The sequence below is a fragment of the Pezoporus occidentalis genome, unplaced genomic scaffold (genome assembly GCF_034315485.1).
Source record: "Pezoporus occidentalis ecotype Australia unplaced genomic scaffold, CSIRO_AGI_Poc_V1 ctg78, whole genome shotgun sequence".
Taxonomy (NCBI): domain Eukaryota; kingdom Metazoa; phylum Chordata; class Aves; order Psittaciformes; family Psittacidae; genus Pezoporus; species Pezoporus occidentalis.
In genome coordinates, this window is record NW_026916137.1 from 512,091 (window position 1) to 539,660 (window position 27,570).

The 27,570-nt window shown below is 43.0% G+C and overlaps 2 protein-coding genes across 7 annotated transcripts; one reads left to right on the forward strand and one right to left on the reverse strand.

Moving 5' to 3' along the window:
• Nucleotides 1-978: 978 nt before the first annotated feature.
• On the reverse strand, nucleotides 979-27,570 carry MTERF2 (mitochondrial transcription termination factor 2). Of its 6 annotated transcripts, XR_009961583.1 has the most exons (4): nucleotides 22,443-24,395; nucleotides 16,234-16,450; nucleotides 2,078-2,162; nucleotides 979-1,578 (listed from the first exon to the last, which is right to left on the reverse strand). XR_009961583.1 is itself a non-coding variant. In XM_062602750.1 (2 exons), exons 1-2 carry the CDS (start codon nucleotides 23,608-23,610, stop codon nucleotides 16,443-16,445), a joined length of 1,176 nt encoding a protein of 391 aa, XP_062458734.1. In that variant the 5' UTR covers nucleotides 23,611-24,395; the 3' UTR covers nucleotides 14,658-16,442. The 6 variants fall into 6 exon arrangements, 3 of the variants coding, with proteins under 3 accessions (XP_062458734.1, XP_062458733.1, XP_062458732.1); XR_009961582.1 differs by having other exon boundaries at nucleotides 979-2,162; XR_009961584.1 differs by lacking the exons at nucleotides 979-1,578; nucleotides 2,078-2,162 and adding an exon at nucleotides 14,658-16,031.
• Nucleotides 5,465-17,866, forward strand: TMEM263 (transmembrane protein 263). Its single transcript, XM_062602751.1, has 5 exons — nucleotides 5,465-5,585; nucleotides 8,958-9,019; nucleotides 9,959-10,083; nucleotides 12,616-12,685; nucleotides 17,198-17,866. Exons 4-5 carry the CDS (start codon nucleotides 12,622-12,624, stop codon nucleotides 17,482-17,484), a joined length of 351 nt encoding a protein of 116 aa, XP_062458735.1. The 5' UTR covers nucleotides 5,465-5,585; nucleotides 8,958-9,019; nucleotides 9,959-10,083; nucleotides 12,616-12,621; the 3' UTR covers nucleotides 17,485-17,866.

Consider the following 27,570-nt stretch of genomic DNA (forward strand, 5'->3'; position numbering starts at 1 on the left):
GAATGTTCCTTTCATCCCCTCAGTAGGCCAGCTATAGGTATGGAGCAGTCAGGCAGAAGTCAGGCACATCAGAAAGCCACAGGGTCTTGAAGTATTCACTTCTTAGCAGTATCAACATTATCTTACTTCTTATTTGAAGTAGGTGATTTGTAGTCCAAAATTGAAACGAAAGTACTTTTCCTGAGTATTCCCACACCTGTTTTACAACTTTTTGTTTCATATTTGTGTTTTCATCCATCGGAATAAATGCAGTAACAGCAAAAAGAGTCTCTGCCATGTCACCACTGCAATATGCACAACTTGAGGACCAGTGGCAATCTGGTGGTTCTCCTCATTAACAGCTAGCAATGATCAGACCATTTACTAGACCTTAAGATAGATCATGGACTGTTGCTGCCACCTCTGGAAGGTACCAACTGTACCTGGAAGCACTTACTTATCTATAACCCTGTAATTAAACAGCTGTAACAAAATGTGGAGATACCTGCCTGATTTTCCAAATGCTTGGGCTTCTCATCAGCCCTCTGGGAAGAATAAGGAAGCAAAGCAGAAAGCTGAATGTCTAATTAAACCGATAGAAGGTACGTAGTCAGCTCTGCAGAGACCCTTTGAGACACAAAAGCAAGGGAAGAGGTGCTCAATGCCTTTACAGGCCTGCATTTTATCTTTGCTTCGTAACCTCAAAAACATGGAAGCACTTTTTGCTGTGTAGATCTGTAAATCTGATAATGTTTTATTTCACAACAAAAATGGAGGCATGGTAGAGATAGACTTGAGGAGTGACTTCATGCTTAGCACAGCTTGTTATTTTAAATGTCAATCTCCCGGGGGAGGTTCCCATGCCAAGAGTTGTCTTCAGAGGTTAGACGCTGAGAAAGTGGGTGAACACACACCCAACTTGTAACTCAGTCACCCTTCTACCTTCATAAAGCAGAACAAAAAGCTTACAAAACCACACTAATAAGTAGGGCACATAGCTGGGAAACAGCAAGAAGGACATTTTATTTAAACCTGGATAAAAGAAAACAAACAGTCACAAAAGAGTTTCTGGGCTTCTCTGCAGCACACCACACCTAGGAGACTAAACAGGAATATAATCATCTATATGTATTTATTCAAGGCAGGGATCTGACCTTCCCAGGTTCATTTGTTTCAGTAAACTTTGCTCATATTCATAAGACTTGCAAGACTGGAACATCAAATAATTGCTGATAATATAAAAAAGTGTGATAGGAGGGACAACAGTGTTTCTTATTATGTGATTATCTTGTTTTTCTTTGAGACTCTGAGAAATCACTTCAAGTACTTTGATTATTTTCCTGACAAATGTACATTTTTCAATTGGTCATTGCACTTCCTCAGATATGAAGCTTTTCTGTGGTCTTTGTGAATCTTAATGAATACATTAAACTCGGTACCAAATAATATTATGGCAATTATTTTGTTCCAGGTTCATCACTCAATCATCCTTTCAGATGAAATGCCAGCCTGCAGGTTGAGCAACAGATCCAGACTGCTTCAGGGATTGCGTGGCTTCAGTCTTTGTCACTTGACTCCAAAATGACACCATGTCCTGACCTATAAAATGAGGACAATAAAATCTATTCACCTTTGTAAACACTGGTTGAATAGCAGTATGTAAATTCAAAATTGCAATTAAACTGAGGCAGAGGGCCAAGTAATCACAAAGCCCTCCCTACTTGAATCAAGCTCATTAATAGTTCTGCTGCTGGAACCATTTTTCTAATGACTTGATAATGAGCTGACTACAGTCTGCAAAACCAGATTCTGGATAACTTTTTAAAGTATATAATTACATGGTGATATTGCCTTGAACTTGTGTGTGCACATGGAACAGAAAAAAAAACATACCTAAGCCAAACACTTAAAATCTGTTCTTGCTTATTCCCAATTTGTGTTGGTTGTAACTCTGCAGTCAGCTGTGCCATGAGGAGGAATGAGGGTATTCTGGCTTTTCTGCTGGTTCCCAGCACTGTGGTGGTACTTCAGTAGTACAGTGGATCTGCTACTTTCTGAACCATCAACCAAAAATGCTGTAGCTGTACAACCAACTCACATCTCTGACTTTCTTCTCTTGCATGCTAGGTTACCCAGGACTCTTAGCAGACAGACAGCTTCATTTTCTATGAGACGAGATGCATCTGCAGGTAAGGCATCACACTTATTTAAGCATGTCCCTCCATATGCAATGAAGGCATTATATACATTTGAGTGGGGTACGCTGCTGTTTCATTCCAACCTGTTTTTCGTAAGGTAACATCAGCCAGTAGCCTCAATACCAACAAATGTTGGACATTAATCTCTCTGTCTTCCTTCCTTCTCTCCTTCCTTCCAGCACACCATTAACTGAGGTAATGTACCCAGGGAACCCATTTTTAAGCCCAAAGTAGATTTATATTTCTAGTTCGCAAAACCACAATTCTTGCCTGATCCGTACTATACCACAGGCATGAATCTGCAATAGAGATGTGTTCACATCCACAGCATACAAGTTAGGAGGTAGCACCCCCTAAGGTCCATCTCTGGCCTTCACCCTTAGCAGCTCCACTTCATTACCTCTGGAAACACAATAAAATTAACCAAATAAATCAGCACGTGCAGTACCTCACATGCTTTCTCATTGTGTTCCTTGTTCAGGTCTCCTGTTGCACAAACAGTTCAGCTGGAGTTTGCTACCCAGTCACACACCTATAGACTGCACCAGACGGAAGAGCCTGATTCTCTCCCCTCAGCTTTGACTTTTCACAATGGCTGCCTACAGTGGGAGAAATGAAAGTGCAAGGCCTGGGGGTTCAGGAGACGCATGTCACGTTTTAAGTTCTGCACTGAAAGAGAAACATTCCTGTCAGGGCAGTTTCCTAGGTCTACATTGAGTTCAATACAGTGAAAGTCCAACCCAGTTCCCCACAACTATTGCAGCAGTGGAAGCAACCACAACCACCATAATGGAATGCAAGACGTATATATTTTGACCTTACTTCAATTATTTTCTGCATCTGTAATCACAGTGTATTCACAGACATAATCTAAAAACCTATAATCTAATACAGGAACCACTGTATTTTTTTCCATTTTAAAGTTGTCAAGAAGCTGCCTATATGCTATTTCCAGATAAAGTTAGTTATTTCTCATGGCTATTAAATGATACTAAAGAAGTGTTTACTGACCATACCAACAGCAGACCATCTTTGAGACTATTTGTGAAGGAAACGTTCAACGCAGGAAAAATGAAACGACAGCAAAAATAGTCACAGTGACCACATCTCTGCAATCAAAACCTTTTCCTCAGCTTCAATGTTGTTTAGTAAAGTAACAGGGACGCCCCTCATTTGGTTTCTGTTGTTTGCAGAGACGGCAGCCTGAAGTTATTTCAGTTATTACACCTGCCAGTGAGACTCCACCGCCAATGGCTGTGGTTTTTATGAGGAAGTTGGCTCTCTGTTTGCCCAGCAAAACACTTCACAACTCAAGTCCTCCTGAGCCTTTCAGAGTATGAAAGAGATTTTCATCTCTGTAATGCATTTCATTTTCAGTTACTAGGAAGCAAAACATTTTTTGATGCCTAATGCTGTAAAGTTGATGGGTGATTAACTCCATCACAGAGAAAATACTCAAGCAGCAACTTTTTCTGCTGCCACCAGAAACATGAAGCTATAGGACTTGCACTTGAAGCAGAGCACCGCACGCAGAGAAAGCACTGTGTATCCTGGGCCTTAGGGCAAGGGATGAAGAGCAGCTGTAGGAAAATCCCCCTATTTTGAAGCCCAAGAAGATGGTAACAGTGGTAGGCGTCCTCTGCTAGTATCAGGGATGTGAACACCTTACATGTTCAGAGTTGCTGACCTGTCCTCCCACTCCCAGGTGGAAATTAAAATCCCAGAGTAGGACTCCTCTGTGCCTGTGTAGTGTTTCCAAAGAACACAACCAAGTCAGCACACTAGGTGCCTCCCACGTCCCAAAAGATCCCAGGGAGTGCTCGCAGCATGACACCGCCTTTGGTTTTCCACTTAGCTTCTTGTGCATTCCAGCCTTCTCCTGTTCAGTGCCAAACTAAAGAATATGGCTCCTATTCCTTCAGCAGGTCAGGAACGTCATGGACCCAGTTATCAGCAATGCCCTCTGAGGCCCATACAGTGTCAGTCTGATGGGCCACACTGATGCTCCTGAAATTGTCCAGTGACCTCTGATGGATCTGCACGCTCTGAGGACAGATCTCCTTCACCTTTATCTCATGCCTGCATTACATCCCTCTGCACTAACCCAGAGGTAAACTGCAGAACCTGGGGCTGATAAAGAGCCTGGAAAAGGCCTCTTTAGACATGTCTGTGGAACCAGGTGCTGGTTTTGTATTTCCCACACAGGAGCCAAGTTCAGACAGGGACTAATGATTTTGGAGGAGTCCAGGAAAGATTATCCTCTATACACCCCTCTTTCTGGACAGGAGGGTAAAGCAGAAGGGTGGCAGTCAAGCACGAAGGTGGGTGAAGGAAGCAGAGGTGACATTTTGACTGTACAAGTTTTTTGATCTTGTGAAGCATTTCATGGGGTATTCTGTGCTGCTGAGAGGAGTTCCGTTTCTAAACTCCTATTCAAGGTACCTGGTACTTCCCTCTCTTCCCTGGCCATCCAACAGTTTTTAACAAACTTGAAAGTTCATCACCAAGGCTTTTTAGGGATGTGCAAGAAGAGGTCACAAAGAAGGGGTGACTGACAGAAAATGGGTTTTTCCCCACCTATCCTTGTTGGTGTAGGTACCTAGAAAGCCATGCCTGTAAACCATCGTGACTACAACTTCACTCCCTACAGGTTGCATGTGAGCAGCTCCACTCACCCAGATAATAGCTGGGATAAAGGGTGCAACATAAGCAAGTGCTTAACGTAAACCCAGATCTTTTGGATTAGCATAGCGGCTTCACACCACACCGATGGCACAGCACAGCATGGTGCTTCTCACAGCACACACAGGATGGGGTAGTCTTCCCTCTGTGCATGGTCAGGGAGCCCCAAGGGTACATCTATTCACCCCAACCTCATTTCCAAGGTGCTCCCCAGCCCGACTGAGCGCCACAAGCCAAACACACCCTGCAGCATCTTGGTCAGCAATGCCATCACTGCCATGCTTTTCCTCCCCTGCCACTACCTGGCACCTTCCCCCTCCTCGGTGTCAAAGCCCCGCTCAGCGCAGGGCCCCACATGGGCCGACGGGGATACGAGGCCCCGTGTGTCTGGGCCTGCCCCCTTCCCCGGCGGAGGACGGTGCCTGTCGGGGGCCAGAAAGGTCGGGCTTGGCCCGCGGCATCCCCCGGGCAGCCCGGCCCCTCCGAAGGAGGCCGGTACGAACGCGTGGCACCGGAGGAGGCGGCCGTAGGGGGGTTGAGAGCCCGAGGCCCGAGGGGAGGGGGCGGGAGCGGCGGCGCCTGCGTGCCCCCCGCAGCCGAGGGGGCCGCGCCGGGCGCTGGGGCGGGGTCTGCGGGCGCCGACGGGGCGGGCGCCACGTCGGCAGCGGGGAAAGGCGCAGGAGTGGAATCTCTGGCGGAGCTGAACGGAACCGAGTCTGCTGCGCGGTGAGTGGGAGCTGAGCGGCCGCCACCGCCGCCCTGGTCCCGCCGTTAGCCGGGTAGCTGCCACAGCCTTCTTCCTGCCTCCGCTTTGCTGCTCGGCGCGGAGGAAGGGAAACTACTGAGGCAGGAGACGGGAGCGGACTCGGCGGAGCCGCCGGAGGGACAGGCGGGCCTGGTGGAGCGGGGCCGCCGCCGCCGCCGCCTGCCCTCGGCGCTTTCCGGATCGCAGGCAGCCCGCCTTTGTGCTCTCTGCCGCAGCACCGGCGGGCGGGAAGGACGGAGAGAGGGCCGGGCCGGCTGCAGCGGCTCCGACCGCGGCCTTGGCTGCCACGTCAGTGCCGCCGCCCTGCGCTGAGGTGCCCGGCGGTGCCCGCGGTTGTGATCCGCTGCCCGCCGCCCCCCGAGCTCTCTCGGGGAGGCAGATAGCTGCGAGGGGGAGGAGGTGGCGGGGGTTTGGGCCGCGCTGCGAGCGGGTGTGGGGCCTCGACGGAACAGGGCGGGCGTCTCCTCTCGTGTGGGACCGGGACCTGGACCAGTCTCAGGGGCGGCTGCCGCGTCCTGACCTTGGCAGAGCTCCTACCTGGGTGGGCATCTGGGGGAGCCAGGCTCGCCTTGGCCTCCTCCCTGGCTGGTCTTGTGCTCCCCTGTCAACGTCTCTGGCAGGAGAAGCTTTGCTTCGAGTGGTCTTTGTAACCTTCGCTGTATACAGATGTTCTCTGTAGTAACCTGCTGTTCATTCCATCCAGTTCTATCAAGGCCAGCTTGATGGAGTAGGATGTGAAAAAGTTTTTTGGTAAGCTGTTTGGGAGCAGCTTATCTTTTGGCATTCACCTAGCCTAGGTGTTTATGTGGTGTGTCCTGAAAACTAATGCAAGTTACTTTAGCATAGAGTAGGTTCTAGTCATTGTGTGAGGCTCATAGGCAGCCTCTGCGGATGTGATAAAATGCTTCCTCCGCCTCATGTAACCAGGCTGAAAACGAGAGCTCTGAATCAGGATATCACTCCGTGAGGAAGACAAATATGAAGCGCATGTAGCCTGCCTCAGTGTTCAGGCAGTATGTAACTGGAAGGATGCATGAGAGATAGCTTAATTTAGTTCGCAAATAACTGCTTTGTATGCACATCAGTTATAAGCCTGCTGAGTAAATGCTACCCAGACTTTTTTTCTCTCAAAGCTTTCTGTTAAGCTGTGGTTAAACATTCAGTGAAGTTGGTGTTGCCTCCTCAGTACAAAAGGTGGTCCTTGTCTGGCAAGTCAACAGGTCTAAATATCAGGAGCCATCGAAGGGGATGCATGGGAGAGAGTTCATTAGCAAGGGTTAGGGTTAGGGTAAGGAAGTTCAGTGACTGCTCTAGGTGCTGTAAGGTTTTGTCTTTGTAGGCCTCATGGAGGAGGAATGCTGAGGCAAAGTGGACCTCAAGGCATTGGTGAAGCATTACAAGAAATGGAGAAGGCTCTGCCTTAGAAAGCTGAGCTAGCAGGAGGCACAGGATGACAGGACTGGTAAAATGGAGCTTCCATGGCCTTTCTGAAGCTGTACCCTGTGCCTTACTGGAATTTACCATCTAATTTCTAGAAACCAGGTTTGGAGGATTAGAAAAGGGGAATTAGAGTTTCTGTGTTTTCCTTGCTTTGGAGAAAACTTCATTGCCAACATCAGGTGTTCCCTGGAGCCCGATCTATATTTTAATTGGAGAAATGCACTGGATTCTCATATAGGTAGATATGATGCTGTAATGTCCTGTGCAAAGTTAAGGGTTAGGCTGATTTTTGTTTTGCGTGAGATACGCTTCCTTTTTTTGCCTTCAATTGTGTGTGCAGGGTGTATTTGTTTTTTAATACACCGCATGCACACAATTAATGTTGCATTACCTTCCCAGCTGTGTGCTGAGCCCTGCATACTGTGAGCCTGTTGTTTAAATCTTTTGTGGTAGGCTTGGCATGTTTTCTGGGGGGGCTGTAGCCCATCCTGCTATAGCTTTAAAAGTAATCAGTGTTCACACCTGGAAACTTCTGATCAACTTTTTGCATTCTTTCCCTGAACACCTTGTCTCTTTTTCCCCCTCTGTAATAGGTATGATCGCTTCCAAGCCAGTCTCACTTTGTATATAAATCTGATTTTTGAAGCTTGGCTTTTAAACAGAAGGCTTGTTGAAATGTCAGCTATGCTCTTGGTTTTTAGCTACACGCTTTCTGCGTGCCTGGATTTGCTTTTTCACTTTAGTGCTGTTAGCACTGACTCTTTCTACTTGCAGAAGCTCAGTCAACTGTCTCCTTTGCATTAACTAACTGGAAAGCACGTTTCCATGTCGGCTGTGCTCTGAGGGTTATGTCTGAGAGAATTAATAGCACTGAGCACTCCCACCCATGAATGTTACAAGCCCTAGTCCAAGGTGTAAAGCAGGGAAACTAATAGTCAGGAGTCACTTGTGCAGCTTGAAGGGGTACTCTGAAGAGCAGCCATGGGTGGGATTACCTTTTTGGCTCCATGCTTGTTTCTTTGTTTAATTTGGAGAGCAGAGCACTGCTACTCTTTCCAAAAGGACTTCCTTAAAGTATCACCCCTAAAATAATTATTTTAATGTATGTGAAAGGCCTGAGGTTCATTCTGAAATCTGCAGCTGCTGGAAGAAGGGAAGGAGAGTCATGCATGTGGCAAGGACTGTTTTGTCTTCCATCAGCTCCGTAGCCAAGCTTTCTAGCTTCATAGCTGGTGAGCAGAAGGAAGATAATTTTTTTAAGGTGGACTGAGAGGAGGGAATTGGTTTGTTTGCAGTTCTGTCAGGTGAATAGTTCCAGCACTGTCTGCTGCTGCAGCAGCCTTCTGGAGCAGCGTTATGTTGCCAACTGAAGTTGGCTGTATCCTTGGGTAGGTTCATTGCTACCCGCAAATGTCTGAGTAGTGGCATTGAAATGAGCCAGCTTTTACTGGCTGCTGCTTGGGCCAGGTTTGCTGTGCTGAAACAGTGGGGCTTTTTGTTTGTGAAGTCAGAAAGGCATCAAGAGCATCATCTGAAGCTCAGGAAGTTGCACACACATCTGTAATGGCTAGAGCTCACTTCTCAGTGGAAGGCTAAAAGTTTACACAAGTTGCTGTGTAAGAGCTGCAGACTCATTAAGGAGAGGCTGTGTTTTAACATTAATTATGACACTGTAGTAATCCGCATGACACCATGTAGAGCAAGTAAACACAAAAGGAATCAGTGTTTTGGTCAGCGAGATAAATCTCTTAAAATTCTGGTGTCTTAAGGCCATGCCAGGTGTGCTTCTCCCTAAGTGTGGGGCTCCATGTATGATTCCCACCATATGCCCATGGCAGGTATGTGGCAGTAGATGACCATAAGATGTCATTAACCTTCTGCTTTTCTCATAGGTGTATGCAGAATACTTGTGTGGAAACACCTAACTAGAAATCTTCACGAAGGAATATATTTGGTGAGAAAACTTTACTTTAATCAGCTTTGATGTGAATGTACATGTGGCTGAAGTGTTACTACCTCCAGAGCTTTCTTGGGCTTTCGGTCAGGGTCCTGAAACGACATTCATGTTATAAATAGCTCTCAAAAATCCTCTTTCAAACCAGTTCTTTCTTTACGATTGTATAAAAGTTGGAAGCTTCCTGTATATTTCACATTCTGACAGTATGAAAGTGTGTTTTCTTCTTTAAAACTAATCGAGTGACTTCCTTTATTTTTTATTAGTATTCTTTTAGTGTGATGATCGATACATATGTTAATGCATTGTTAAAGATGAGAAGTTATCCCTTAACTCTTGAAGGACTAGCACCCTCCTAAGTGCAGAGAGGGGGAAAAAGCAAAAAGTAGTTTACATGTGTCCCTATTTGAAATGTCTTGTAAGATCTGGGTTTGCTTCCAGTTCTTAACATAAGAAAACAACACATCTGCACAGATGAAGGAAACTGGAGAGTGCCACTGGTATGCTAAATGTCTGCTTCATGAATGTCTGAGTTCTGCCAGGACTCTTGGAGGTCTTGCCTCATTCCATGGGATCATTAAATGGAGGTGTTAAATGAACCCAGTGACAGAAGACACTGTGAATTTGGCATCACTGGATGAAAATGCTAAAGTTTATTTTGCATTAAGGGTTCAGGCTTCTGACAAATCTTTGCCTTGTTGCATGTGTTTGCATTGCTGGTAACAATTGTGAGTAGTTCAGTGCCTGGGGAACATTGAATCTGCAGCTTCCAACTTAAGTTTCCAAAGTTGCTAATCAGTACTGTGTCTGAATTACTCCAGATTCTCTGCACAATTATCTTTGCACCTCCACATTGCTGCCTTAGATGTCAGCTGAGTTGTAATCTCTGTTGGGTCTCATAAATTTTGCTTTCCTCTTCTTCGTGGGGACAGGCAGCAGGCAGTAGGCAGTGTGAAGAGAAACCTGCCTTAGGATACACTGCAATCTGGTGACCAGGGGACTCTCTTGCAAAGTGGAACATAAGAGCTTGAATCGTAACAGACAAAGGAGGCATCAAATCATAGGTGAGTGCTTTCACCTTAATGGTATTACGTAGGGAAGGGTTTCTGTTTTTCTAACTCCAGTTTTTGAAATAAAAAAATACGTTCCTGCCCTCTTCATCTGAAGACTGGAAGAAGTCATCTGCCATCAAGCAGTTATTCCAGGCCTTTGACCTCCAGTTAGCAGAAATACTCACCTTAAATATCTGGAGGGGAGCCAGGTTTAAAACATGCTCCTGTAGTATTTCCTGTCCACCAGATATGCTACACCTTGTCTAGCACACAGGATTTTGGATCCCTTTTCAGAGGCTCTTAAGTCTCCTGAGGTGTTAAATTAGATACAGGGATTCATGACACAGGCTGTAACCTAGATACCTGAAAATTTTCTGCTGAAGTGCCTTTTTTTGGAAACTCAAAGAAGCAATTTCATCTCAGTTTCTTTTGGGAGCTACCTGCTGGCTAGATACAAATGTATTAGTGGACGTAGTTCTTTGTAACGAATACTTTATCTCTGCCTTAACTCATCTGTGACTCCTATGAGTCTGCTTAAGAACCATTTTGGTTGCTTGCTTATTCCTTTGTTTGAAGTAAGGCTTGCTAGGCTGTGATATTTGTTTTACTTTTTTTAGGATCTTCCCATATGCAGCAAATAAACTCCTTCCAAATTCCTGATCAAGTAGTTCACATGTTAAGTAGAAGCGTAGCTGCTTCATATTTGTACAGATGTTTTGATCAATAATGTCAGGCCTGTCAGTTTCTTACAGCATCTGCCTTCTCTTTCTTACAGTGCCTGATATTTTTGTTTCAAGTTGGAAAAAAGCAACAACCTACATGTACCTTCACATAGTGAGGATGAAATCCTTGTATTTCTTCCAGCTTGCATTATGCAAAGGTGAATGCAAAGAGGTCACGTAGGACCTGAACAGGGTCCTTTCCCAGAGCCTGACTGCCCTCCATTGCTCCCTGGGATCAGTTGGGCCTTTTTTCTTTTCTTTTGACTTACTGATTTGTGATGAAATAAAAGAACAAGGAATTCTATAACTGATACTTTACTGATACTTGATACTCAAATTGCCTCTTAGCTCTCATGCATTTAGTCTTCCATGTTGATGGGTTGCCACTCACTTTGCTGTTTCTTAGCTTCCATATTTGCATTTGTGGCTTTTGAGAGGTACTTGTTCAGCATTGCCATCAAATCAGTCATCCTGCAGTAGGGTGGTTGCTTGCTTTCCTGTTCAGCTTCTTGTGTAAAGGTACCCGCATTTTCTGAGTCGTGAACCGATACCCTCAGTGCCAATTATGAGGACTCAGTTTAGGCTTGCTTTCATCCAAAGATCTATCATTTAGCATGTGGGTGCCATTTTGCACTGTGATGCTTTGATTTCATAATTGTACTATGAGGGTTTTAGGTGCTGTTTTCCAGGTGAGGCTTCCCACCCTCGTTCTGCTTCTGCCTCCTCATCCCTTCTTCAGATTCCAGCTACTGCTTTCTCATCCAGAAAATATGGAGAGATCTGGGCACAGCAAGAGAAGCTGGAATTATTTTTGAAGTGATCAGTGACTTCTGGAAGAAAATGAATGATTTAAAGGCTTGTTCAGGGATAACAGAACCAAGAGGTCACTGGCAGGAAGATAGAAGGGTGCTGAGTGGTATAATTCAACTTGGTTTTCTTTCTTCTTTTCCTGACCTCTGTGTCTGCTGAGGAGGGAAAGCAGGATTTGCAGGAGGGCTCAGGGGAGGAGGCAGGATGTAACACCAAGGCATGCTTTGGTAGGGGAGGAAAGCAGGAGGGAAGCCTGGACTAGATACTGCTTTCTTCCCCTCCACAGAGAAAAATGCAGTAAGCTGAGCTGCTGACTTGAGCTTTCTCCTGTGTTCCCCCTCAGTGTCAGGGACTGCTGCTCTAGAGCTGCTCTAAGGAAACAGCAGGTTTTCTTTTGCGTAAAGAAATACTGTTTCTGAAATGTTTTCATTGGGAAGTTTGTGTAGAGTTAAAATGGTCTAGTTCTGCTGCTGTCTCCACACTGTGTATGCAGTACTGCTACAACATAAATGGAGTGGTTTTGTTACAATTCTTATGTCTTGTTTTCATGGCACTTACTCAAGTTCAGCTGCAAGGACTTGTTTCTTTAAACTACTGCTTTCCAGGTACTAACAGATCTTACATGCATACTGCTGTTTTTCTAGTGCTACCACCTCTATGATCACTAGGCTTTTCTTTTTTAGTACTTAATTGGAGCTGGTTTATAGCAGCCTCTGTTTTGGTTTCATACTGGTTTTCTACCTGCTTTTTAGGTTTGAGATGTACTTGGTGGGGTGGCAGCTCTTGCCAAGCCTGCTAACCTGCTGGAGGGCTCCTTTCTTCAAGTACTGAGTCTGGCTGAAGAATGCAAAAGCACAATCTGATAACAAAGAGCAGCAGTTTGGCAGGAGCTGCTGTAGCTTATCTAGGAGTTCCTTTGCTGTGGAACTTAAACTACGTGAATTTTGGGTACACAGATTACATTTATGCTTTGCCAGAAAAGATGTATAGCATATGTGAATTTCTTTTTTAGGCAATAATGAATCAAACAGACAAAAACCAACAGGAAGTCCCATCATACCTTCATGATGAACCACCAGAAGGTATGTATTAGTTTTCATAATCTGATTTCTGTAAATTCACAGAAAATCATGTTTTCTCTTTTAAAAACAGATCTGCAAGCTGAATGCCTTAACTTTCAGTTAAGTAAAGTAAGCAAGCCAGCCCTGGGATGGGATGGGCCTAGGTTATTGTTCATTTCACATCCGCATTATCCTGATGGCAGTAAGACCACTGAATCTAACTTAGTAAAACAACTGTACTGATAAATTACAGAGAAGATGGGCTGATCCTGAAGGACATAATTTGCAGATTAGTTTCCAGAGATGTGAATTGGTCTGCTCTTCATTATGTGAGGTGAAAAGAGCCTGGTTTTGCTTTTGGACACCTTGCTGAGTTCATAGTTCCTTTTAAACAAGATGTGCTTAAAAATATACAGAACTTCATAACTACTTTTGAGACTCTTTTCCGTCATACAATTAACTATGGTTCTAACTATTGAAATAATCTCATGGTTCCAAAAAAACAAACCCACTCACTCTTGACTTCACTGGACAGGTGACATCTTTGTCTCCTGAATGAAATGAGTCTCAAATTGGATATTATATCTGCAGAGGAAATGCAGCTGTTAATGAGAAGAATTCCTTTCCAGGCTGTGGACCAGCAGGACTATGAAGAGCTCTGCTTGCATAATGTGTCTGGAAGTATACTAGATCAAAAGCCATTCTTGGCACACAGGTTGTCTCTGTTCTGTCTTCTCTTGCTGTAAGACCAAATGTGTTGGATGTGGAGGTCTGTGAATCCCATTTCCTTCTCAGCTCTTCAATATGTAATGGCCCTTTAAAGCTCTGTTTGTTGGTTTGAGGTTTTATTTTCCTCAGCTTTTATATATTGTATTACTGAAAATTTGCTTCAGTTAGTGCATAATAACTGTTCAAGTGTAGCAGAAGGGGTTGAAGCAAAGTAGCTCACTCTATTTGTAACTATTAGGCAGGAAACGCAAGTACAAGAAGATGACAGGAAAAGTGGCACAGTGGTTCTTAAGCTCTCCCATCCTTGAACTTGTTACAGTATCATGGTGTGAGGACAAAAGTCTTTCCTGCTTAAGCTCTTACAGGGTTGTCAAGATCCCAGAATCACTTCTGAAAGTAAATGCCATATTGGAAGACTATGCCCTAATGTGTGTTATCTTCAAGTCTGGCTTTTAAGGCACCTTTTTTATTTTCTTTTTGCTTTAAAGATTGAATTGTAGTTTATACGTGTTAAACCTCACGTATAGAAAGCGAACAGTGGTCTGACTGGTAAACTACAACTGATTCTTGGGGAAGGCAGTGAAATAAGTGGGCATTTTTTATCTTCCTAGAATATTCAGGTGGTTCAGAGCATGAGAGCAAAGTCTGAACATCACTAGATAACGCAAGATTTTGTTTAAAATTTGTGAGCAATTAAGACTGATTTTCTTCTGCACAGTATCTTCTTTCAGTATGTCAAGAACCAGTTTGAATATGAAGACTAAATAGATGAAGTTGGTGTAGTTAAAGGGAGCAGAATGAAACACAACTCATCTTAATAGAAACTCCATCTTTGAGAAGGCTTTTTCCTTTTGATTCTGTTTCACATGCACTCTTGAAGCTTTATGAATGTAGTTAAAATGTTGGAATACCCTTGAAGATCCCTATTTTAAATATACAAGGCCTTTGTATGCGATATGCTTACACTGTCATATGAAGATGGCCAAACATGCATGGGAGGCATTCATATTTGCAAGAAGATGGGCTCTTGGAACAGGCTGCCAAAAAAATCCTCAGAGGAAAGGCTCAATTTCAAAACCAATTTGCAATTTTTCATAAAGATATAATAGTTCCAGTTTGTCCAAATCCCACTCGAAGCTTGGTGTCCAAAAGCTTTAAAGCCATGCATAAGTAGAAGCAACTTTTGGGCTCATGCTTTCTATGAGCAGTCCTATTCTAATGCTTTATATTTGCAACCTAAATTCATGCAAACTCTTTTGCAGGAAGCTGGCTGCGAGGCAGCATGATCCAACCCCTGAACAAGGAACAGGTGTTGTTTTCTTCCTAAATTTAGGAATGATCTGGTTTACCTTCTTTTTCATACTGGTTAGAAACAAGGAGAGCAGGAGTGCATATCCTAGAATAGAAATCAACCAGCAGTGAAAACTTTGCAGCTGCAGGGTGTTTATTAGACCTCATGGACAGTGCAAACAGGAATGAAATGGGAATGTGTCAGCCACGGCCAGGAAGTTATTAATACACGAAGTCACAGTCAGTATTGATGCTTGTGAAATAGGGTAGATGTTGTCCACCTGAAGTAATATGAGAAGAAGCATTTCAGGATTACTTTTGTTTCTTTGTTGTTATTTTTCAAGTTAGCTCTGGTGGTCCTTTCTTGCTAATATCACCTCTGACTCACTGAAATCCGCTGTTAAAATTCAGTGTGATAAAGCTTTATTCACCCTGATGATAATGATCCAGTTAGGTGGAAGTACAGCGCTTTCTGCCTAAGTTTTTTACAAGGTGTGGAAGTCTGGTCACAAGAATCTTCAAATGAGTAATACCTGGACAGTGGATTTTATACCAGGCTCCATATACTCCTCTGAGTGTAATTCCTTGAAGACTGTCTTTATGTAAATAGAAATTCTGATGCGTTTGAGTTGGCAACGTGTTTTTGCCGGAGATGTTCAGGTTGAAAGCTGCTGGCCTAGAGTGAACCAGACAAGGGTATTACTTAGCTTTAGGTAAAAGATTGTCATTTATATTTGTAGCTTCCATGACCCTTTCTGTTATGTATATCAGTTTCTTTAATAAGAGACACTAGTGTAAGCTGGAAGCATTTTTAGTACTTTCTGCTCCCTTGAGCTGCACTGCCCCTCTGGATACTTTTGCTTAAACTTGTAAGAATTTCTCTCTTTGGCATCTTCTGTTTGAATTACTCAGGGCACTCATACAGGAACCACACTTTTAATAAATTCCAAGTCCTGGGTCAGTCCTGGCATCAAAACCTCGCTGGAGGTGCCTGAAAAGTTGTTTACTCTTGTAGGGAGAAAGTTGTTCATCTTGTAGTAGATGAGTGCTGGGAGGCGACTCTTGGAAATTGTTTTCCAAATGCAAGTTGTTGGCAGTCAGGGTACTGGAGACTGAGACCTGTTGCACTGGTTTTCTTAAGGCACATCACAGTGCGGAGTGAATGCGGTGACAGAGGTGGGATAGAGGTCTCTGGTGGATCTAGATCTTGATTTTTCCCATGCCCCTGTAGACTTACCCTCTCCCAAGCATGTTCTTTCTGCTGCTGACTCCCTCACCTCTCTCTTTCAAGTTTGTTTCTTCCCTACCAAACCCAGGGTAGTTCCACTTGCTCTTTTCTTGGTTCTCCCTGTTGTTTTTCCATGAGAAAGGGAAATATGTTAAATCCCATGTATTATCTACAGGTAGCTAGAAAATACAAAATACTGTGGAACTCTTTCCCTGCAGTTATTAACTGTCTGTCTCTTGCCGTGGTTCACTCTGAAACTTTTTTAAAAGAAGGGTTTGGGGTTGGTGAGGAATTGGCAAGACAGAAGCTGAAAAATACTGACCTGTCCAACACTGTTGTGGAGACCAGAGATTTCTCAAGGCTCACACTGAAAACACCTTGCAGAGAAATGTGGCAGGGTGACTAGTTTCTAGGTGCAGTAGATTGTATTTTCTTGTGTGCTTAAATACATTAACATACCGTTTCATCTTCCTATTTTGTCTTTGACAAGTAGATGATGCTTATGCAGTAGCGGGGTGTGGGGTTGCAATCTTAATTCCCTTTAGAGGCAAGGTACAGATGTCTCTTTAGCATTTCAAAGCCTACATTTAGAAACATGAAGTTAATTACCCAACTATTAGGCTAAATGCCTAATTCTGGGAGTCTTTCTTATTACTCTAATACTTTATATTATTTTGAGGCTTTGTAATTGTACCATAAAATATAGAATAGAAATTTATTTATACAACAAGAGACTGTGCAAAATGCAGGTTAAACATAACATTAAAAAGAACATATTTATGTGGTCAACAGCATGCAGAAATCCTATGGTTTGTGATTTGGTTTTGTGCATCATATTGGGACTTCTGTTGGGAGCCTTTAACTCCTCATAATGATAATGCCTTTGGGGACCACTTTTGGTATTTTGTAGAATCACAGAATGGTTTGGGTTGGAAAGGATCTTGAAGCTCATCCAGTTCCAACGCCCCTGCCATAGGCAGGGACACCTTCCACTAGACCAGATTGCTCAAAGCCCTGTCCACCCTGGCCTTGAACACTGCCAAGGATGGGGCAGATACATTACTATGTATTATTTATTATTACATCATTTTTATTATTATACATTATTATGTATTTATTATTGGAAAATAAACTCTGTTACATTTCCATAATTTCATTTCATGAGCTTATTTGGCCCTTGGACTCCTCCCTCCCTGCTCCAAATTACAGAAGAGGGCTTGCTGGAAGAAAATTAAATGTTTTAATCCTAGCTCTGTGATTGATTTCATTGTTGCTTCCTCCCTCAGGTTCAGTAAAAGACCACCCGCAGCAGCAGCCTGGCATGCTTTCTCGTGTGACTGGTGGCCTCTTCAGTGTCACAAAGGGAGCTGTTGGTGCCACGATCGGGGGTGTTGCTTGGATTGGAGGGAAGAGCTTGGAAATTACCAAAACAGCAGTTACATCTGTGCCTTCAGTGGGAGTGGGGCTAGTCAAAGGAAGTGTTTCTGCTGTAGCTGGAGGTGTTACAGCTGTAGGATCTGCTGTTGCAAGTAAAGTGCCTTTAACGGGAAAGAAAAAGGATAAGTCTGACTAAATCCAAAACTGAGACATATTTGATTATCCAGAATATTACAACAGTGGCATTAAAATCTGCTCAGATTTGGACCATGAGAAGCCATGTGTCTTAGACACTTTATCTTCTAAAGAGTTGTGCAAGTAACTCCATTCCATCTGAAAAGGACGGAAGAAGCTTGGCTAGCACGGCGTATGAAGATTCATTAGAGCCTAGATTGAAGCTTTGTATCTGGTGAAATGTTACACTTGATAACTGTAGAAGTAAGTGTATCTGAAGGGATAATACATATTTGAATATTCATTTACTGTAAGTCTTTTGCAGTTTTGGACTAAAATGTGAACACAAACTTGGTAGTCTCTGCTGTACCATCAATATGATGAGATACCATTCACTGTTCTCAGTGGTTTCCACATCCTCCTGCTAAGGATCCTTCAGCTGTGTAATGGCATTGTTGGATGTGCCTGAATAGTTTGGGTTATGAAACTGTATTTGCAGGCAGCCTGTAAACTCCCAGTGACTGTTCTGCCCATGCATGCTGGAGCAAATAGAACTGGTGTGGTGCAGAAACTGGAAGTCAGAGTGGAGGCAGAAGTGAGCAGGTTTGACAGCATGGTAGAAGGGATCATAAAGAGTAAACTAACAATGCCTTATTAGAGAAAAATATCTTTTTTTTACTAGGTGAAGCTGTCTGAAGAACTGTCCAGTCGTTTCAGTGCAGTTTACAGTATGAGTTTTAGACTCTCTTTATGAATCCTGGTAACTGAAAACTTTTCCATTTTTACTGAAACAAGATTGCTCCATCTCAGGTGTATTTGCTGGCAAGTAAAAACTTGCTTCTAATAAACTTCTAAACACTAGAAAAAATGATGGTTTAATGGAAAGTGGGCTGATGTTTGTGGTCATCTGGCACAACTGTCTGACTTGAAATGCCTTTGTGTAGTTGGAAACCACTGAAGAACTGGCAAAGCTGTTGTCTGAACTCCATGATGCACCAGGTTAAGTTTTTTGCTCTGTTAAAGCAAATGCAAGGATTTTTTCACTACATCTTTCTCTCATACTTTGCATTTTGATGTTTGAGTCAAATGTAATACTCAAAAGAAACCAAAAAAAAGTAGATGGGGCCTTAAAAGAAAATAAAGAGAAACATCATCCAAGTAACTTGTATACTGACAGATTCCAAATGGTGACACACCTCCAGTGGGAACATCTGTAGATCCTCTGCAGTGTGAGGGGAAAATGCACTTGTAACAACACAGCTTGAGATTGCCTTAAAACAGACGCTGTTGGTGATCTTTTTGTGTACTGACTTTGCATGTAAGTAACCTCTTCAGAAGCCCACAGAAGGTGGCTGCGAATGTTGTGTATGCAGTGTTTTCTACAAACTTGTGTTCCTGCACAGAACTTCTAAGCACATAAGCTTCCTTTTTCAGTGGCTGTGGTTGTACAAGAAGGCTCTATAGGGAGACTTAGATATGAAAAAATAATCAAAACCTATCACCTAAAGCTTAGTCCTTTTTTCACAGATGTTGAAAGTGTACTGTGTGTAAGTTATGGTACAGTAGTCACCTAGCCTTTCTGAGCCATTGGTACTTCAACTACACTCCAGAGCAACTTTATCTGGTATCAGTAATTGTATATGTTGGTAGTACAATATTTGTAAGCGTGGGGATTTGGGGTGGTGGGGAAAGCTTTATCGCCTCCTTTTGTTAGATGCACTAGCTGCTCAGCTCCAACCTGCTGCAAGGGTGTGGTAAGTTTATGCAACAAATGGAAGACTTTAACTGTTTTTAACAGTCGAAGCTAATCACACAGAATACAGTGCAGTTCAAGGATGCCTATTAACTCTAGAAATGAGCTAGCTTGGGTATCAGAAGCAATGTGGCTGCAGTAAATAACATGTGGTCTGCTGCTGTGCAGTTCCCAGTGTAGACATATCCCCAGAATGCTACCGCTGAACACTTGGAGTGACCCTTGTTTGGAGCAGTTGTGTTTGTGACACTCAACCAAACCCTTCCTAATAGTTTGCTGAAAACAAATGAACTCCTCATACCCCTTTTTTATGACATTCTCTAATTTTTATACTATGAAACTTACTGCAAAACAAGTACGGTCTGAGATAATGTGAGATCTGTAACAAGCTGCCGACACACTTCATGATGTTTTGTTCTTATCTTGTAGTTATTACCTCTGAATCTTGTAACTGAAACACTTCAACATTGCATATGGTTTTAGTTTTCAAAAAAAGCTTTGTCCTGTATCTTGCATATTTTCCATTCACTTCTGAAACTTGTTTTGTCTTAAAAACTTGTTCTGATTCTTTCCTGACACTTGTGAAACATTAAATTGTTGCTGTTTCAGACACCTGAAAGCTTCCTTAGTTTGTGTGTGGAGAAGGGCATACTTAGGTATAAATCTTCCACAGTATCATGGCCCAGTGTGTCTTTCAGCCGTATCTAAATAGTGCCAACCAGCTATTAACAAAAACGGTAACTTCACTGTGTAGGCTGTGCATAGACACAACACAAAATCCCTTTTTTTTTCCCTGGGCACTGAGGCATGAGGATACCCATGTTTAAGACTGTAATGAGTTGAATGGAACATGGAACTGGTATTTTCACATGTGAAAGTGAGCTGGTTATGTCTTGGGGTTGTTTTTGTGGTGGTTTTATTTTATCCTCCATTTCAAAAGGGGACATGTTCATGAAGACTACTTGTATACCTGACTGCTCACCGTGTAATGAAAGGCTGGGCTTTTCTGTGCCAGGCTTAAACAGTTCAGACTGTTTCACTTCACTGTGTGTAACAGCAAGAGATGAGGAAGCAGATTTCAGCAATACAGTGTTTTGGTAACGGGGAGCTTCCCTGAGTTTTTATTATAAATGAATCCTGGGAAGAAGACAGAAACAGGTGCCAGGCAAAGTGTTATGAAGGCCTGAATGAATTTCAGTCTGTGGGTAGAGAGGAGTCTTTCTGCTTATACTTTTGTTTTGAAAGGGGAGGAGGCGAAATTGAAACATTGAGAATGGAATGAGTTTGTGGTAACTCAGGCTATGACTTAATGATGGAAGTATGTCCTTCCTGTTTTATCTGTTGCCACTGGAAATAAAATACTTTAAATGATGGGAATAAGCTGTTTCAGAAACTTTAAAAACAGATACCTGCAGAAATGCTGAAACTAAATTTTCAGGGAAAACACTCTTCTACATCTTGGTTTTCTTTTCATCCTAATGCACCGACCGATTCTGCAGCTGAGCATTAGATTGTGTTATGAGTAGCTTCAGAGAGCTGAAATGCCCCCTTGTGTTTGAGGGGAAGGATGTTTTTGGATTCAAGTAATACTGTGGTCTGCTTAGCAGCTGAGCACTGAAGGACAGTCAGCAACAGAGGCAGGTTCCTGTGGATTTTTAATATGGTTATCTACCCAGTTAATTCTTAAAACCCAATAATGTGGTTTGAAGAGTCAGCAAAGATGTGGCTTAGTAACACAGCCTGACTTTCATTGTGCTGGTGATACATGCCCCTTCTTGAACTCTTGCTGCTATCATATGTGCTACAAGGGCAGTGTTTACCCCCAGAACTGCTGTCACGTCTGCACTTGCCTGCATGGTGGTGAATTTAAGACCTTCAGCTGTTGCAATCTTGGCACTGCTCTAACCAGATGTTTCTAGCCCTTTACCAAGCGCCTGGCAGATAATATGGCAGGCTATATAAAACAGTCACCTTGCAGCCCACCCTCTAAACAAGTAATTTAATACCAGCTTTCCTCAGCAATCTAAAACTTGTCTTTAAGAAATGGAACCCTGGACTTGGTGCCAAAATGTCTGTTAAAAATGTCTTTGAAGAATGGCCTGGAGTGAGGGGGGATGTGTAAATGTTTTTTCTCCTGCTGGCCCAAGGGAATGGGTATGGCATAGTCACTTAGGAAAGTCTTTCTGAGAAATAAGATCACTGATGATCCTAATTCTATTGAGATGATCGTCACTGATGATACTATTTTATTTTACCATCCACAGCCTGTAAATGAAAATAAACAGAATCTCTGGAGAACTTAACCTCTGTCAGATAGTTACTATTTTGAAAGGCAGCACTTGTCAACAATTACCCTGGGGTGTTATCTGAGAAGCAGTGCCACCCATATATTTAGAAACTATGGCAGCTGTTTGCAAATCTGGTAGTCATTTTTATAACACCAGTGGTTTACAGACTAGAGTTTTGTTACACCTGATGAAAAGCATGACTTCTTCCTTTGTCCTACAGTCATCTCAGACTCACTTGGATCCCTCGCTAACCTTTTCTCTCCCAGAGCCTTGCTAGTAAAGGAGAAATTAAGAACTAGATAATAGCAATAAATGTATTTCCTCCTGCCCCAAACCTTTTGCAAAAGGAGTAAATTTTGCAATCTCAGAAATATAAAGGAGGTTGTCTTGTAGTTTCTTTACTGCAGCAAGACACAACTGAACTCCAAGGGAGTTTCCAAGCATCAGTGAACCACTGGGTTGATGAACACTGCTGGAAAAATAATCCTCCATTTCTCTTTCTCAGATAAAGATTGTGCTAATCACTGCCACAAGCTGGACTGTGCAGTAACAGAGTTTAAATCCAAACCAGTTAATGCCCTGTTAGATAAGGAAATGTAACAGAACAAAAAAAGCCCCAAACATGTGAGGTACTCCCTGTGCTAAAAAAAAAAAGCAACCTTTATCATAACCAGGTTCTGTGATATTATCTGAAAGCATTAGAAAGCTACAATTTTATAATGAAGTTGTGCCTATGACCTGCTCCAGGACAAAGTACAGTGTAGGACTACAGTCTGGTTAAGATTACTTTTGTTTCAGCTCTTCTCAAAGAACCATCATCTTTTCCTCTTTGACAATTTTCCTTTGCATAATTCAAAGTACAGTATTCAAATTAATCTTCAACGTGTATAGGAGCAACAGGATTAAAAATAGGTCTCTCCTTCTTTGATTGTATCTTACCATAATTGACTTCAAAATCTTTCTTAGTACCATTCAAGCTTTCTAGAGTTCCACTCTTGATATCATATCCCAAAGCAGAGAGTTTTTTAATTCGGTACTGGACAATTTGCGTTGTCAACTCCAGCACCATTGGTGTCTCTTTAATCTGTGCCACAGAAATTCCTTCCTTGAGAAGTCCTTCAAGTCTTTCTTCCAAGACTGGAACAGAATAGTAGAGAAGGGCTGGGCACTTCAGCACGAGATCTTTTAATTCTTGATCGCTGCACTTAAAGACTCTTTTGGAAAAAATCATACTCTCCTGCATAGTAGAAGCAGTGAGTTGAAAAATGAAACCTTTAAGTTTGGACAGCAGCTGCAGAACTTCATGGTCAGTGAAATCATTCTTCTGGAGAAATTCCAAGTTCTCCCGGATTGCAGTGGAGTTATTTAATAAAATAAATGGATTCTGGCTCAATAGCTTCAGTATCCAGATCTTCATATTTGCATCAGAACCTCCTAAACTTAAATAATTTCTTTGTAATGTCTCTATAATGTCTTTGTTTTTCTCCACAGGATTATAGAAAATATTGGGTGCGCTTGTCAAGAACCTGGTGATTATGTTATTCTTAAGTCCCAACTCTTGAAAAAACAGTATATTTGCCTTCTGGTTCTCATGATACTCAGTAGTAAAAAAAGACTCTGGAAACTGCTCTATTAATTTAATTAATTGTTTTTCATTCTGGCATACTAATTGCCATAGAGCTCTTTGAGAGTTTATGTCTGCAGGGGTATGGAGAACTGCCTCTGGGCAGCGTTCTAAAATGTTGGCTACAGCGGCCTTGTCTGCTCCCATTTCCTGTAAAATACCGGCGATTTCTTGAACGTAGGCCACATCCTGGAGAAGGACCCATTCCTTTAGTCTGCGTATTTTCTTAACATCAACGGACAATCTGTAGAGACTCTCGATGGTTTTTTTATTCTCCTCTCTGGATTTTGTGTCAGTTGTGTAAGTGGAGCGGATTAGGAAGCTTCTGTTGGCTGCTTCAGTCCGTACTGATGAAAAATTCAATCCCGGGTTATGGTGCTGAGGTCTTGCCAACAAAAAAGTAAATGTACCTTTTGCACCGTGAGTGACTCCCCTCAGCATCGTGAAGTTGAGCCTAATGCAGAGAGAACTGTAAGAAAACATGTTTAAGGCACAAGTTAACACTCAGAGATGCTGACACTTAGACTGAGCTGGCATAAGAAATGACTCTCAACAGTGGGTTTTGTTATTAGCACAAAATTCAGGTTTCACGCAATAGCAGGGAGGTAAGAATCATTTCTGAAAGGTTAATGTTCTGAGGGATGCCTCACTGGAACAGTGACGTGCAGATATAACAGGCCTCATGTGGAGGCAACGCTCTGCCTGTATAGAAGCTTACAGTCATACAAGAACCGAACTGTCAGCTGTTTCCTGCAGCTAACATTGTTATTGTGTTACAGCTTGCTTATACAACACTAGAAACATGTTTCATGCAATTTAATCTGACAGTAATTCTACTAAATGAAAACAAGAAAAAAAGGTAGTTTAAATATCTTAGCCTTTCTGAATATATTTGCTTAACTTCTCGGCAATTGTTCAGAGCATGACTTATTCCTTTGTGTGTCAGAGATCCTCCAGTGCTCTTTCAGCAGCAGTTCATAGCCTAACTGCATTTTGAATTCATTCTTGTTATAATTAAGGGAAAAAAGAAAATCACTGAAACCTTTATGGATGTTTTTCACTTGCTAAGCCAGCACCAGAACTGGGTTCTGTAGAAGCACACTGGTATTCCAGGGGAGGAAGTAAGTATTGTGACATTTTCAGGCCTTCACCTGTTTCTTCCAGTACCTACTCTGCTCCAGCTATGCTTTGCACTAACACCTTATTTCTGCCTCCAGGTCCTTCTGCCATTCCCAGCCAGCCCCACCAGGGTGAGTGCTCACAGAGTAGGTGCATGGCTGTGCTGGGGTCCACACAGCAACCACAAGGTAGGTGTGGGTAACCCAGTGCTCGCTGTGGGTAACCAGGTGCGGTAATCAGCATGCTCACAGAGTAGGCGCATGGCTGTGCTGGAGTCCACACAGCAACCACAAGGTAGGTGTGGGTAACCCCGTACCCCACCTTTGCTCAAACTGACTGCCAAGTATCACCACCTGCTCTGCAGTGGCCAAAGGAGCAATAGCAGTCAAACAATGCTATCAACTGTAACTTCCTACATGGTGTTTTCATATAACCACCTTTTGGAAGCAGGAAGTGTGACAGACAGAACTGCTGGTCTGTGAAATGCTTACACGGATTGCTGCTGCTGGTAACATGCTTAAGACTGCTGAAACTGAAAGTGGGGAGGAAATTACAGTTTGTGTATTTGACTGTTCTATTTATAGGGTTACTTTCACCTCTCCTGAAGTGTAGCATGCTTCAAGAAGTACCTATGTGACCGTTAAGTTGGGGTTTTATTTTACCAGACTGTCACAAACATGCAGTCAAAATCTCCTTCATAACAGGCCAAGAAGCCGGTTGCAGGAACAGCTACACAAGACCCCTAGAATCTTCTTTATACCCCATCTTTAAGGAAATACATGGCTTGTTTATAGGACTTAAGTGATAAAGCCTCTGTCTAGTTGACAGGCAAGGTTAAATATTTTCCAGGTAAAACACTTTACCTCCAGAGAGAGCTTACCTTTTTTTTAAAGTTGATGTTTCTTGGCTTCTAAAAGCTGGGCTCTTATTATGTTATTACATCACAAACTAAGACAGAACAATGATCTCCTGTATGCAACTTACGTTATTAACAGAAGTGGCTTATCTGTAACTTGGTTTTTAATGTTATTTCAAACCTCTGAGGCAAAATCCGATTGCCTAACGCAACTGCTTTTGTCATGAGCCCAAGGCTAATGATTTTATCTGCATAAAATCTGTGATTGAGCAGTGCTGCCCAGCAAAGCTCCACCACAGAACAGGCAGTTTTTTGCAATAATACTGAGAGCATTCTAAGTGTAGGTAAGTCACAGCTTTTTTGTGTGCTGACCTTTCTATGTCATGAAAAAGTGACTGTTTTCATGGGGACTGCAAACTAAAGCCTCTCCTGCACCCGCAGTGACACAACTGCCTGTGTCCAAGTATTATGAAGTGTTCTATTGAATTTTGTGGCTCCAAGCAGAGTAAGTAAATCTCTGGAGGATCAGGGCTTTCTTCACTAATGCTTCAGCTCAGCTGTAATAAAGTATTGTTAAAATGTTTTGGGATGTCAGATGGTACTTCCAAAGTACAAACCAGAAAAATAACTAATCATGACTTTTGCTTCAGTGTGTAATCCTGCTGTTAAACAAAACTGTCTTGTGAGTAATACAGTCACTTAAAATACAGTCATTTTATCTATTACAGAACTTCTTAAAAAAATCCTGATGTAGTAAATTGTGCTCTTCCAAGATCTTACATGGAAACAATTGTTATGTTCAACTGACATCATCACAGTCAATTTTTAGTGCTGTTAGTGAGGATCACCCATGCACAAACACAGAATACTATGAAAGGAAAGGTATTTGCTAAGCCGCATTTGACTGGCATACTCAGGAGCCCTTCTAAAGCACAAAGCAAAATATAACATGCAAAATGAGATGAACAGATTTTAATGTCATGGTGTTCTACAGAAACTGAGATGATTAAGAGATGTGTTGTGGTGTATTTCAGAGTCCATAGATGACATTTCCAGGGTATGTAACCTATTCCAGAAATTGAGAGTTCTCTTGAAGCACAAGCTGAACTACTTCCCTAATATGCAGGACCCCACTTTTTACATACTTATATTGCTGTGGGGATTGTAAAACAATTGAGGGACTAAGGGAAAAGGACAACTTAGAAGTTTGCTCTTGCTGCCAGCAGCACCTTCTTATCACTACATGTCCTAACAGCAGTAAGGAGCGAAATAATGTCCACCTTCACAGGAAGTTACCCGCTTGCTAGCACACTTGCAGTGACCTGGATCTACAGAGCAATGGGGCATTGTAAGTTTCACTATTTACTGAGGCTTCTATGTGTATCTTCTATAGGAAATGGATACTAGGGTCAACTGGCTATTCATCCTTTATTTCATTCAGAGATTTTGAATTGAAGACTCAAATCTCACTTTCTGAAAATTAACAAACCAACCTCTTGCTTGTATTTTTCATAAATCTTTCACTAAAGAGAACACAAGTATGACGACTACTGTATGCTGGCCACCACCACTCTCATTACAGCAGGCTCTTGCTAGGTCTTAGTGGGCTGTAGAGAATTAAATGAAACTACTAAATGCCTAGATTGACTTAACCAGGAAAAACAGGCATCTACCTAGAAGACAGCAACATAGCTAGGATCTGAACAGCTTGCAAAGAAGTGTGGAGCAGTAACAGGTAGCACTTTGTAGATTAACACATAGCAGAGTAAGCATTTGCACTTCAGCACTTATAGCCAAAAAAAAGGAACCCCTACTTTGTATCAGTAGTGGAGATGAGGTAAAAAAGGATTACAAAAGTATGCTAGACCGACAAAGCTTTCTAGAACAAGAGAGGAACCTTTAATAATCCAAACTGAAAGAGACCTCAAAACCTCACAGCAGGCTCTGCTATAAGGTAAGACTAGGCTGCTTTGTCCAGTCAGGTCTTGAAACCCTCCATAGGCTGCCTTTCTACAGGAAAAACAAAGTGCTCCCTCACGGCCTGGTCGAGGCTGGGCCGATGTGGACGATGCCTGCCTGCACAGCCCCTCTCTTCCTTTTGGACCCCGTTTCGGGGCGGAGGGGCAGGAGGCGGGCATTGTCCTGCAGCCAGCCCTGGAGCGGAGGGCGGAAGGCCCCTTCCCACAGGGGCCTAGCTCCTCGCTACCACAGCTGGTTTCTGCCGTCACTGCTACCTCACCCGGCCGCAGCGTCACCCGCGACCTGCGACAACGACTGGCGCGCAAGGGCTCCCTCCCCAACCTCGCACCGTTCAAATCACACGCAACCCCTCCTTCCGCATCTCGCACCGCTTATCTTCCGGCCGACACTGCTGTGACACTGTCGTCAAAGCACAGGAGGCCGAGCAGCACGTCAGCTGCGGAGAGCCGCGCCAAGGCTCCCCTCACCGGCCACCGCCGCGGCACTCG

Excerpts from the sequence above, each read along its gene's own strand:
- TMEM263 (XM_062602751.1), top strand. The coding sequence starts at position 12,622 with ATGAATCAAACAGACAAAAACCAACAGGAAGTCCCATCATACCTTCAT. Across the intron at positions 12,686-17,197 it reads TCATGATGAACCACCAGAAG|GTTCAGTAAAAGACCACCCG; the intron begins GTATGTATTAGT and ends TTCCTCCCTCAG.
- MTERF2 (XM_062602749.1), bottom strand. The coding sequence starts at position 23,568 with ATGCTGAGGGGAGTCACTCACGGTGCAAAAGGTACATTTACTTTTTTG.